Source organism: Lontra canadensis, unplaced genomic scaffold (assembly GCF_010015895.1).
Source record: "Lontra canadensis isolate GAN:19392208 unplaced genomic scaffold, GSC_riverotter_1.0 scaffold7, whole genome shotgun sequence".
Taxonomy (NCBI): domain Eukaryota; kingdom Metazoa; phylum Chordata; class Mammalia; order Carnivora; family Mustelidae; genus Lontra; species Lontra canadensis.
This window is the reverse complement of record NW_022631001.1, coordinates 7,062,331-7,076,143: the sequence shown is the minus strand read 5'-3', so window position 1 is coordinate 7,076,143 and position 13,813 is coordinate 7,062,331. Positions and strand designations below refer to the sequence as shown.

At 44.4% G+C, this 13,813-nt stretch overlaps 1 protein-coding gene across 2 annotated transcripts in view; it reads left to right on the top strand.

The window, feature by feature from the left end:
* Positions 1-2,524: 2,524 nt before the first annotated feature.
* Positions 2,525-13,813, top strand: part of HEPHL1 (hephaestin like 1) — an 86,151-nt gene continuing 74,862 nt past the window's right edge. For both annotated transcript variants that reach the window (XM_032852791.1, XM_032852790.1), the window contains exon 1: positions 2,525-2,722. In XM_032852791.1, coding sequence (XP_032708682.1) covers positions 2,553-2,722 — 170 coding nt within the window. In that variant the 5' untranslated portion in view covers positions 2,525-2,552. The remainder of the gene's footprint in view (positions 2,723-13,813) is intronic.

The following is a 13,813-nucleotide window of genomic DNA, read 5'->3' as shown; positions in this document are numbered from 1 at the left end:
CCCATCAACAACACCCCCCACTATTGTGGTATAGTTGTTACAACTGATGAGCCTACACTGATCTATCATCACCCAAAGTCCATAGTTTGCATTAGTGTTCACTGTCAGTGTTGTACCTTCTATAGCTTTGAACAAAGGAAATGATGCGTATTTACTATTACAGGATATATATTACATATATATATGTATGTACATATATATGTATCATATACTATGATATATGATATATCTGATACATCATATATATACTGTATACATACTATACACATACTATAATAGTAGACATGCATCATTTCATTTGTTCTTTCTGTGTGATGTATATGTATATGTCATACGGAGTAGTTTCACTGCCCTAAAAATCCTCTGTGCTCTGCCTGTTCACCCCTGTCTCCTCACTAACCCCTCATAACCCCTGATCTTTTTTTTTTAATCCCCACAGCTTTGTCTTTTCCAGCAATTCATCTTGTTGGAATCATAGAACATTTTCAGATTGGCTTCTTTCATTAAGTGCTACGCATTTAAATTTCCTCCATATCTTTTCCTTGATTGCTAGTTCATTGCCTTTTAATGCTAAACAGTATCCCATTGTTTCATTGTACCATACTTTATTTACTCACCCAACTACTATTCACTCGCTGAACATAGTTTATTTACAGGACATTTTGGTTGCTTCAAAGTTTAACATTCACATGCAGGTTTTTGTCTGTATGTAAGTTTTCAAGTCCTTTAGGTAAATACCTAAGAGCATAATTGCTGTATCATATGGTAAGAGTATTCTTTTTTTTTAGTTTTGTTGAGGTATAATTGACAAATAAAATTGCAATATATGTAATGTGTGCCATATGTTTAGGTTTAAAAAAATCTTTTTGAATTTATTGAGATTTGTTTTGCAGCCTAACCTGTAATCAGTTCTGGAGAATGTTCCATTTGCACTGCCAAACTATCTTTTCGGAATGGCTATGTCGTTTTACATCCCCACCAGCAATGAATGAGAGTTCCTGTTGCTTCACAGTCAGCATTTGGTGTAGTCAGCGTTCCAGACTTTGGCCATTGTGTAGTGGTATCTCATTATTTTAATTTACATTTCCCTGATGACATATGATGTAGAGCATCTTTTCATGTGCTTATTTTCCACCTGTATGTCTTCTTGAAGAGATGTCTATTGAGATCTTTTGCCCATTTTTTAATCAGGATGTTTGTTTTCTTATTATTGAGTTTTAAAATTTCTTTGTATGTTTTGGATAACATATGTTTTAGATCCTTCATCAGATATGTCTTTTGCAAAAATATTTCCCAGTCTGTAGTTTCTGTTCTCATTCAGTTGACAGCATCTTTCTTAGAGCAGGAATTCTTAATTTTTTGAATTCAGCTTTGCAGCTATTTCTTTCATGGATTATGTCTTTGGTGTTATATTGAAAAAGTCATCATCAAACCCAAGGTCACCTGTATTTGTTCCTGTGTGATCCTTTAAATCTTAACAATACCTCCAACCCTGTTTTACAGATGTGGGCTTAGAGAGGGTGAGTGGTTCTTCAATGCCACTAAAATAGCAAGTGGTGGGACTGGATTCAAACATAGGCCTGTCCAAGCTCAAAGCCAAGCCAGGAGGCTCTCTCCTTACTCTGTGGCTGCTGCCTCAAGAGCAACTCTCAATGGCTATCAGATTGGCTCTTGTCCACGGTCGGACAAGGTCTCTGTCAACACTGAGATTCTAGGTCACAGATTAGAGCACAGAGAAGAACGGGCACTTCTTTTGCCTTTTAGACTCAAAGACCTACTAAGTTTTATCTTCATGTGCCGGAAGGGTACTCCTCCCATGTCATTGTCATTCTTTCTTACAAAGGTAACTCACTGAGGGTGATGACCTCTAAATTTTGGCTAAACTGGGTGACCGAGCTCCTCATTTTTGCTGGTAGGATTTGAGAGACTTTGGGGGAGATGGTGCATGAGCAAATGGAGAATTAGCGAGGTTTTACAATGTTGTTACAAACTTTATGATGTGAGTTGATTGTTTCATGTAGCCTCATAAAACAAGTCAGAGATGGCGGAGGGTGATTACCTCACTCCCCCTGCCTTCCCAGCAGAGATGAAGCCTTCCTTAGCATGCAAGAACTTTCCTGATGCCCTACTCCAGCCAGCCCGGTTTTCAGATTTTAATATGTTCCTGTAGTAGGTGTGGAGGAAAAAATGAGGAAGAAGGGAGGAAACCCATTGGCCCAACTTGTGGCACTGCCATTCCTGGGAAAGATGAATGATTAATGTCACAGCAGAGCACCAAAACTTACAGAAACAGGCCTGCTTGGCTTGGATAGAAAATGAATAAGCCAGTTACACCTTCTCTTGGATGGCTGGCAGAAGTTTCGTCGTCATAGCAACTGCCCCCATCGTTTGCTCTGCTTACACAAGTTATCAGCCTCTGTCCCAACCCCAAGCTACCTAAGAAGGAGGAGCCGGGTCTTGTTCATTCCTTATTTATAATTAGCCTCCAGTGAGGGGGAGGGACAGGCAGGGTTGCCTCCTGCTCAGGCTGTTTGCCTGAATTACATCCACAAATGCCTCGGAAGCAGCAGGCTGACTGCATCGTTCTCTTCACATTCCTGGGTCTGTCTGGGCTGGTTGGCGCAGTTACCAGAACATACCACATTGGGATTGTGGAAGAATACTGGAACTATGTACCCCAAGGGAAGAATGTTGTTACTGGAGGAAGTTTTTCAGAAGACAAGTGAGTAAAGTTGGGGTTCTCACAGACTCCGGGGTTCGCTTTTTTTTTTACTCTGTGTGGAGAAGGTTATAGTCCTTGGGTTGTGAGGGTGAGTGGGGGTGAGCTGATGTAAGCCCAGTGGAGGGGTTTTGTTTGCAGAGCACTCACAAGGGTGGGCATGGAATGTGGAAGAGATATTCTTGCCCCTATTTGTTGAGCCTTGTCCATGAAGTGCTACACACAAAACCACGTGTTTTGAACAATGGCTTACTTTATAGAAGGACAATTTTCTGAGCACTATTAGGGATTTCCAGTGGGTTCTGGACTCAGTTTGTTAAAAAAAAATAATGGCAACCCTTTGGATAAACATTTGAGAATTTTCAGGAATTCTTCATTGTTAAAACACACACTGTTTTCTGAGTTTTTATTTTTGGAATGAAACATCATAATTGGAGATATGTATGCTATAAGTAGTTAAGTTTTGTTTTGTTTTGTTTTGTTTGCAATGTTTAAAAGAGGGGCAATTATAATGGATTTGGCTGGTATTTTAAGAGTTTCCCCAAGTCGTCTTAGAAATAACTTCTTCACTGGTGAGAGGTTTGTTTTAGCTCCGACTCATTCAATCTGAGGGCAATATTCTAGTTCCCGGGCCCATGGCATAGCTGGGTGAGATGGTGTCGGAGTGTTGTATGTCCCTGATTTTTTAATTTTTTTGCAGAAAATAGCCCTTTCTCTTTCTTTTCCTCTCAGGGTCCAGTGTCTTAAATCTCTTATTTGTTCCCTGGAGCTCCCTCTTAAGTCATCTTCCACCCCCAGGAGCTATAACGTATACTTTCAATATTGTGGTTTTTAGAACATCTTTTGAGATGTTCTGGCAACTTCTGTTGGATATCCAGGTATTCTGGCTTCTTTCTGATAGGAAGAACCTAATTCATTCAACATCCAAGTTCCAATTTCTGAAGATGAAGTTAGTTGCTAAGATTCAGGAATACCATGGAGTCTTCCAACAAGTCTTTAGGAGCCAGAACCCCCCTGCCCCAGGAGAAGACCAAATATCCAGGTGCTTAGACACATTGCTTCTGGGTTTTCTGACAATACAAAGGTGGCATAGTCATGTTTGGTTAAAGAAAGATGAAACTCATGCCAACCAGGCTGCTAAGAAAGACTCTTCCTTAAGCTTTGTTCCAGGAAACTTAATGTCCAGAGGCCTGTTTCCAAAGAAAGCTCTTGACTTCTTTCAGTCTCATATGTGCTGACCATTGGTTGTGGTAATCTTTATTGTGACAAATGGATATGGGATGGAGAGGCTACCCTAACTGCCATTGATTGACCTTCCCTAGAAGAGATCTCTGATGTCCTTATAAAGGGCTCCATGGAAAACAGTCATTGTGGGCAGCCATTGAACATGAATGAAGCTGTTCAAGATTTGTGTGCTGAGCACAGCGAATATAGCCTTTAAGCACAATGAGACATTGGATTGCCTTTCCATGTGGTTGAGTAAAGAGCTTAAAAGTCTATCTTTCTCCTAAAATGTCAGTGTGGCTATTTGTGAGCATTTGTTATGACCCAGGAGTTCCACCAGAGACTTCAATTCATTATTGTTTGCAGAAGGTATTATTTCCACTTTTCAAACCAGGAACTGAGACCCTGAGATTAAGTACTTGCTGGAGTTTACAGAGTAAAGGCGGAACCGAAGTAATTTTTCCGTCATGCAACCCATTTCTTGGTAGAGGTGATCCTTTCGCACTTAATTAAACTCAGCTGTGACGGCAGCCAGGGATTCCAGCAAAAAGAACTTTCTAGAAATTCCCAATTCTTACCAAAGGGAGATGTAGTCTCACAGGTCACTCTTCCCAGAGAGACGTTGAAAATGATCACTGGTGTCAGTGGCCAAACTGGTTACCTATTTGGATTCATTCAAAAACCCAACATACTTTAAATACTCAAATGCTACAATGCTCTTTTCACAAAGCTGAGTGCAGGAAGACATTAGGGACTCCCTATTAATTATTTCAGCCAGAAGATGGTGCTTTGAAGAACATACAATAAAGTGTTTGAAAATAGTTATGGTGAAAAAGAAAAAAAAAGAATAGGCATGACTAAGACAGTTCGATGTCAGCTTAGGGTGGGGTATTTTAACAAATGGTGTGGTCTCAGTTGAGAGGACTCTTGCCCTTGGAGCACAGCTGGCATTCTAGATGTCATGCCCACAATGCCCAAGTCCCCAAGTGTGTGAAGGACTGGTGTCTACACAGGGCTGCCTCCTGCCTCTGAAAGGGGGATCCTGGGTTACATGGCACATAGTGGCTTTTATTAGCCGTGATACACATGTGGCAAGCGGCTCAGGACAAGTCCCTAAGAAGGCACTCCTGACTCAGGCTTGAAGCATACGGGACACATGTCATGATTTCCAGGTGTCACAGCTACAAGAGGTGTCACAGGGGAAGATGTCACAATTGTGGGACATATGGAGCTCAGTGTGCGTACTCTAGTTCGTGCCATTTCCCCAGAAGCAAAGAGTCATCTTGGATAACGTGACCATGCCTCTCACTCGGCCTCCGGCACTTCTGAGGACAGTCTACTGTTGAAGATATTCAGACCCAGACAAATGCCCGACATTTGGAGGGCCATGTGCCTAGTATCCTACTAGCAGTGGGAAGAGCCTGGAATAGGAATGGAAGACCTGACTTAGAAGTCCTTGCTCTGTCCCCAACTTGCTGTGAAACCTTGAACATCTTACGTAATCTCCTGACCATCAAGTTCCTTAATTGGTATGACAAGGGAGTTGAAATATAATCCTTAAAGTCACTTGAGAAGTGTAATTCCAAGGAATCAAAAATAATTTTTGAAACTGAATGAAGAACATCTTACCCGATTCTCCAGTTCTAGAAAGATTTTTACAATGGTGAGAGAGACAGATGATTTTGCAAACATTCAGTCTAGGAGTCAGAGCTGGACTTCTCCACTCCGAGAGTGGGGATATGGGACAAATTTTGAAGTATTCTATATTTTTCTTTGCTTATCCATTCCCCCCCACAACCCATTCTTTAAGAACTATCTCTAATTCTTCATGCACAAAGAATTTCCCCACAACCCTGCCTTATTCTGATCTGTTTCCTTCCTCACCGATCAAGGAACTTGGTGTCTTCCTTAAGCCTTAGACACAGCATTTCCCTCTCCCCGCATTGCTATGTGGGTGTTTGATGTACCCACTGGTCACTCTGGCAGCTGAAAGATAAGCACCATCGTGGCCGAGAGGGAGGCCCAGAGTATATTTAATTTTGTCCCCCCTTCCCCCAAGCTTTGGTGGTGACAAAAGTCCATGGAGGACTGAGCACAAGGCGATTCATTTGGAATTCTTAAAAACTAATCACTATGTCCATATAGTTATTCCAGTTGCTTAATCTTTGACTACGGGAATGGCAAAAATGAGGGGAAGAGAATGGTGAGTGCCAAAGTGTCTGTGATGTAAAAAAGCTTGGAAACCAAAATTAGGCAGTACCGAGAGCCTAATAAATCCTGATTCACAAGGATGGGATAGGAAATAAATTGCAATCATTTTGCCAAGGCTCCAAAGCAGTCAGATGGTATAATTTAATTTTCCATCTGGGTACCTTTGCTTAATCATAGATTTCAGAAATAAAATCGAGACTGTAAGTACTCATATTTCCTAGAAAGCATAAAATCTGGGAGTTATATTCTATTTAGAAGTAGATTATCCAGTTGAATATATTCCTCCTGTTCCCCCTTGGGCCTAATGGGGACACTGGGCTCCTTTGATTTGCCTGGGGATGGTGTCAGCATTTGATCCATTCATGCTTGTCCTGTTCTGGCTCATAAAGGGCTTAATTAAGGTGTTCCTGTGCTTCAGTGGTAAAGCCAAGTCTTTAATGGAACCAGAGTGGGGTCACCTTATTTAAAGCTACAATTCTCACCAAAGACCTCATTAAGCAACCAACACACATGCAGGATTTTTCTTCCCAGTAGAATGTGGGGTTTTCACGGGTGCAAACTCACAGGCAGAACTACCCCTGGACATGAGTGAGGCTGACCACTGCTCAAACCCCAACGTGTAGGGTCTGTTAAGGAGTTTATGTAACTGTATCACTGTGTTAGCCCAGTTGATGGTAAAGGATTTTGAGACAGGCCCTAGGATGGGCATAAGGGAGACCTATATAACTATAAGAACTACATAACTATCTGAAGGAAGAGCCAATTAATTGAAGGGAAGCAGGTGGGGGAAGAGAGAATCTTTTGTAAGCTTTGAAATAAAGGGAAGGGGACCATTTCATCTGGGCTTGATCTTAGAGGGTGACTTTCAAATCTCAACTTTTGTTGGATCAGCAGAAAAAAATCATGTGCTGGGTCTGATGCCATATGAATATCTTGGGGCTGCTGTTATTCCCTATGTCAGATAGTGATTGATTTGGCCTGCCAGTGGAGACCAGAATAGAATGCCTTAAACAAAGTAAGCTTCTGTATTCTCTTACAAAAGAATCCCAGAGGTGGGCAGTCCAAGACTGGTGGGACAGGTGGTATGATAGGATGTGGGGGCCTTCTGTACTTTTGACTCATGATCCTTAGCATGTGACTTTACTCCTCAAGGAAGTTCATGGTCACAGTATGGCTGCTGGAACTCCAGCCTTCATGTCTATGTTCTAGGAAGAAGAGAGGAAGGGAAAAGGTAGAAAGGGTACAATTCCTGCTGCATTAGCCCATTAATGGAAACACCATACAACCAATTCTACATACATCTCACTGGATACTCGAAGCCACACAGTGGGGGGAAAGGGGGTTAAAAATATAGTCTTTTAGTTTTGTGCTTTTGTTTCTGAGTAAAAGCCGGATTTGATTCTCTTACTAAGAAAGAAGGGAACATGAATATTGCAAGGCAGCAAGCAGTCCCTGCCACCTTCCCCTACCTCGGTCCTCCCTGTTTCTCATCCTTCACAAACGCCCTCTTAGTCCCCCTCTTTTTTTTTCCCACCTCCAGACAGTGGGGTCCCAAGTCCCAATTAGTAGCATTTGGGAGAACTCACAGACAGCACAATAGCTAACCATCCTTGCGTCCTTACTCTGTTCCAGGCATTGTCATAAAGGTTTTCCATGCCAAGCAGGGGGGTGACAGAGGTCCTGTCCCAGGTCAGGGGGACCGGAAGGCCCAAGGTGGGTTTCCCTAGCTAAGTGTAGCCAAGCAGTGATCTAACAGAGATGCTAAGGCAGCCTGGCTTGCTGGGGGAAGTGTGTGGGCTCTTGCATCCACCAATAAGCTTACAATTCTTCTTCTACCAACTGAGTAAGTAATTGAATCTCTCTTTGCCTCGATATACTCATCAGTAAGTGGGATAATGATAGTACTCGCTTTGGGGCTATAGGTGTTTCCTGCGGCTGCTGGAACAAATTACCAGAAACCGGGTGGCTTAAAACAGCAGGAATTTATTCTCTCCCCCTTCTGGAGGCAGAAGTCTGCAAAGAAGATGTCAGCAGGAACACACTCCCTCTGGAGGCTTTAAGGGGGAATCTGTTTACTGGCTCAGCTTCGGGTTGAAGCTGCTGGATGTGGTGGCATGCTCTGGTGTTTGTTTGCCTGCATTTTCCTATCACCTACTCTGTGTGTGTCATATCTTTCTCCTCATCTCAGAATCCCTAACTTAATCCCATCTGCAGAGTCGTTTTCCAAATAAGGGGATTAGGATTGGGGCTTGCCTTTGGTTGTCATTATCAGCCCACCCAAAGTGGGGATTAGGAGGCTCGGATGACACCAGATCTGTAAACGGGCTCAGATGCATGGCCTGGCACCAGGTTAGCATGCCAGAGAAGTTAGTCATCGTGATAGCTTCCTTATCTCGAGGGGTCTCTGCAGAGCAGGAGCTCTGGAGGAAACAGACTGCAAATGGTCACATTTCTCTTTTTCTAATTAGAGCTTTGACATAACTCCCACTGACTGAGCACCCACTCTCCCAGATGCTGTGTGTGGGTCTCCACACCGTCTCATTGACTCCTCAGGAGGGCTCTGTCATGGTCACCGGTTTTCAGCCGGCATCAAGTAGGGAAGTAGGGAAACTGGGATTCAAGTTCATTCTCTTTTCCCTTTACTGCACGCATTTGTTTTTTAAGCCACCTGTGTGAGTTCTGAGGGGGCTTCTGTGGACAGGAAGTGGGAGAAGGAAGAACTCAAGACTTGTGCGGGGCCAGGGGACCCAGGAGGAGAGACTGTGTAGAGGAATGCATCGCTTGGATGGCTTAAAATGTATAGTGTAATTAGGGAGGGCGTGGCTATGTCTAAGTGCAACAGGCCATCCCCATCTCCACCCTCCTTTTGGCCACGTAGCCCTTGCCCCAGTCTAGTCCTGTTTTCTCAGTGCCCCTTCTCAAGCTCAAGCAACCAACGTTGCGGGTCCCTCTGGTGACCATGATGGTCTCACGTGTTTGCTCTGCTGCAGCTCACCTTCACCCCACCTCCCCTCCACACACTCAGACCTGCAGGATCTATACGGTGCACTTGTCACTTAATATAGAAAACTGGCTGCTGCTATTTATTCTCCACTGTGTGTGTTTTGTCTTCCCAGCCAGATGGTAAATCTCTTGAGTGCATGGATGGACATTCATAGTTCTTGGCCCTAGTTCCTAGTTTAATGTCCCGTATAGTGTAGAGCTTTAACAACTGTTCATCGGTTGAAGGGATGGGGGAAAATCTGACTGAAAGATCCAGGTCCTGGGGGACAGTGGTGCTGGTGGGGTGCACATACACCCCGCTCCCTGCCTCCGTGAGCTACCAGCTCCTCAGAATCTGATCTAGAAGCCCATCTTTGCTCTGGTTAGATGATTCTCGCAGACAGTTTCCTTCTAGCAATGGTTAACCTCTCCTGTTCTTAGAAGGCATCTTCCTTCATGTATTGCCCTTGGCCTTGGCAATGTAAACGTTCTACATCCTTATTCTGTCTTTAAAGCAGTTCTCATAAGGAACTTTCCAGCCCAACTGGATATCTTCCCAGCATAAAATAGACACCTCCTCAGTTTGAGTGGAAATGTGAGAATGTTGGTTGGGGATGAGCCTGAGGGGTAGTGATTGCTCAGTCCCTCACAGTGGGGCCGTCCTGTGGCTACGCTATAAATAACATGAAGCCCACCAACCTGTGTGCTCCCACCACTAAGTCCTCTCCAGTCATGTCAGAGGCTGGTTTCTGTGGACACCTTCCTCGAAGTCACCCACCTGTTTTGTCTCTTGGACAAGGGTTGCAACTTCTAGGACTCGTAGGACACGGAGCTTCTATCCCACTGTCACAAATGTACATGTGTTCTTGGGAGCAATTTGCCACAGAGACTCAAGAGACTTAAGAGACTGATTTCTCTTACTTTCCTCTGTCCCTATCTTTTCCACTTTGGATAGTTCCATGTTTCCAAATAGTCAGTATGTTCTAATTTCAACCAGCTACTGTGGGTTTGTTTCATACTGAATGCTGTAGAGAGGTGATTTCCCAGCTTGTATGTACATTCAGCATTGTGTTAGTTAGAGCAGGTCAGGTTGTGCTATAGCGACAAACAACCCCCAGATCTCAGGGGCTTAACACCACAGAGGCGTATTTCGAACCCACTGGGGTTTATAGAGGACCATGTGGCTCCAAGACAACTGTCCTCCTGGGACAACTAGTAAGCCAGGCTGCTGGGATTGTGAGGCTCAACGATCTTCACTGGACCCTTTCCCTGCAGCAGAGGTTGGGGGCGGGGGGAGATCTTGCAATGGCAATGAAATGTCCTGGCCTGGAAGTGACACACGTCACTTCCACTCACAGCCCATTTGCCAAAATCCCATGGCTCCATCTATCTGCAAAACTCTTTGCTCTGCCATTCTGCTGGGAGGGAAGAATCAGCTTGGGTAAGCACTGGACAGCTCTGCGCTAAAAACTGTTTGGTGAACTTCGGGAAAATATAGAAGTCACACCAGAAAGTCTGATTCAGTTGCTCTGAGATGGGGCCTGGGGACCTCAATTTTTGGTAATTGTCCCAAATAACTCTGATCCAGTTGAGACGTGGATGGGCATTTGGGATCTACTGCTTTAGAAAACCTGGTCCCCTCTCGGGGTGACTATTGGCTGTCTCTGGGATAAGACTGACACTCGTCCAGGATTGTGCAAAACAAGTCACTATGCATGTAACTCAGTGCTAAAATATGCAGCATGTGTAGTAAGTGCTGTGGGCAGGCAACAAACACTTCCCCTCCTCCTGATATGCTTGCCTCTTGCTTGGGTGGCTCTGCCAGACAAGTCGTACATGATAAGGAGCTCTTGCTCAGCATGTATTTACATGTGTGTGTGTGCCTGTGCATGCTGGAAGCTCAGAGTAGAGCAGGGCAGAGAGTCAGCGGTCCATGTTTCCCCGCAGACCCTGTTGGAATGACAGAGCCCTATGAATAACCTCATTCTAGCTTTTTACCCCTCAGGATGAGTCTAGAGAAGACACCAGTGATTCTGAATCTAATCCTTCCTCTGTTGTTGCCTTACTGGGTGGCCCGGCATCAGCTATAAAGTCAGGTAACTTTGCCTACTCTGGGGCTAATTAGCCAGCCTGGGGATGACTCAGTTCTTCCTCTGCTTCTTCCTCCTCCTCCTCCTAAAGAGCCTGTTCAATTAGGACTTGTATTCAACGGCTGGTTAGCAGAAGCCTGGAAAACACTGGCTCGAATGTATTTTTTAGCTTCTGCAAAAGAAAGCCAGAAGTTGGCAATCTTCAGGGGCCCAGATTCCTTTGGCTTTCCAGCTGACCACCCATTCGTAGGGTATGGCCCTATTCCCCCTTCTCTCAAGATGACTGCTAAAGCTTGTCATCCTATCTCCATTTCAGGCATAAATTGAGGAAGAGCAAAAAACTACAAGGGTGTCTGCCAGCTGAGTCTAGAGAAGTACCACGGAATGACACATGCATACATCTCATTGGCTAGAAGTGTGTCCCATGACCATCCAAACCTCGAGTGAGGCTAGGAAACACAAGGGATTCCATCACAAAGCCCCAGTGTCAGGAACTCAGACTTTTTATCCTATTCCCTTGCACAGGGAAATATAGGGTTCTTCCTCTCGGAGCAGAAGGGGGCCAACTCTTGCTCCCAGGCAGACACTCGCAGGCTCAGTGGATACACAGTTTGTGGGTCAGAGGGTCGAGTGTGCCCACACCCGACTGTGTCCAAGTCCTCAGTCCTGATGCCTGAGAGTGGACTTGTCAAGCCAGAGGTTGAGCAGTGATTTTCTTCCCTCCAACTCAAGCCGCAGGCACTATGCTCCCTCTCAGGGCACCAATGCCTCCGTGGAGGAGAACTCACCCAAACAATGCACTTTGGGGTGGCAGCTATGTTTTCAGAGGGAGAAGGCAGACAAGAAGAGAAATTTGACACCTCAGTTGTCCATCTCTTCTAAATAAAATGTGAGCTTATTTTTATTATGAAAGTAAATAGAAGATACAGAGTAAAACACTCCCATGTACAGAAGAGGGTGAGTAAAGTTCTCATTCCTTCTGGTTCCTGCCTGTGTCCTCAGTCCCATGGCCCAGAGGTTACACCTTGGTAGTTTCCATGGCCAGTTTCTAAATGTTTTCTTTGCATTTATGTATATATGCACATTGTTTAAAAAACAGAAATGGGATCACATTTTACATGCTCACCTACAATTTGATTTTTCCATATAGTTTCTTGGTGCTCGTGCCATATTACCACCTGTAGAACCCCCTCATTTTGTTGTGTGGCTAGGTGGTATGAAGATACCAGAATTTATTTATCCAGTCACTAGCTGAAAAACACTGTGGTCTTTCCAGGCTTTTTGCTACCAAAATCATTGTTGTAATACTCCAACCCTTTTGTCAGGATTCCTGTCTCGTGACAGGAATTATTATCTGGGCATTGAATCTGGCAGGTTGGGGAGAAAGAGCTTTGCTGCCTCTGGGAAGACTAGACCTATGGTCCCTGGGTCCTCTGAGGAGAGCCTCAACCCATGGTTTTCCCCTTTTCCCCAGGAAACTCCTACCTACTGACTCCACTCCAAGGGCAAGGCAGGGCTGACACACGTGGGCGGCTGGGCAGGCTAGTAATCTGGTGCTCTGGGAAAATAAATAATATTGGGGTTCCTTCAACTGATATTTGGAAAAATACTTGTTCAGCTCTTATTTGGAGGCAAGGCTGAGTGCTGAGGAGAGAAGAAGGTGGCCTGGTGGTGGCAGTTCTCACTGTCCTCTTGGTCACAAGAAGAAGGAACCCACTCTACAGCTTACTGGAGCAATCCTTCTTGGAAGGGATTTCAGGGACTACTTGTGTACATCTCCGGGCGTCTCCTCCTTCCACCTCCTAAACTCCATCTGAAGCCCTTGATTCTTTCTGACCATAAAACAATACTCATCCCCAGAGAAGTTCTGGAAGTTGCCATTTTCTCCAGTCCCAATGTCATTTCCAGTTAATTTTATCCCTACAACAATGCCATTGAGCTCCCCAGTGATGTTGCAATGCCCATTAGAGCTGAGGCCTAGTGGCTCCATCCCTTAACTTGGCTCAGCTGTGGACCCCTGGAATTTCCCTTGCCTCCAAGATCAAGGCCAGTCTCTTCAAAAGGGGCTTTATTGCTACAGGTTTGCCCATGGCCTGTGACCATATTAGGCAGTCTGGAGTAGGCTGGATGCCCCAGCTGGTTAGAACAAGGAAGTAATGACCTTGTGAATAAATCACTTTTCTTTTTTTAATAATTTTTAAATTTTTTTATAAACATATAATGTATTGTCAGCCCCAGGGGTACAGGTCTGTGAATCGCCAGGTTTACACACTTCACAGCACTCACCATAGCACATACCCTCCCCAATGTCTATAACCCCACCTCCCTCTCCCTATCCCCCTCCCCCCCGGCCACCCTCAGTTTGTTTGTGAGATTAGGAGTCTCTTATGATTTGTCTCCCTCCCGATCCCATCTTGTTTCATTTATTCTTTTCCTATCCCCCAAACCCCCCACATTGCATCTCCACTTCCTCATATCAGGGATATCATATGATAGTTGTCTTTCTCTGATTGACTCAAGAAATCACTTTTCAATTTAATTTTAAAACCATGCTATGTTCTGTTTAAATGCTTCTCTCTTAAATTTT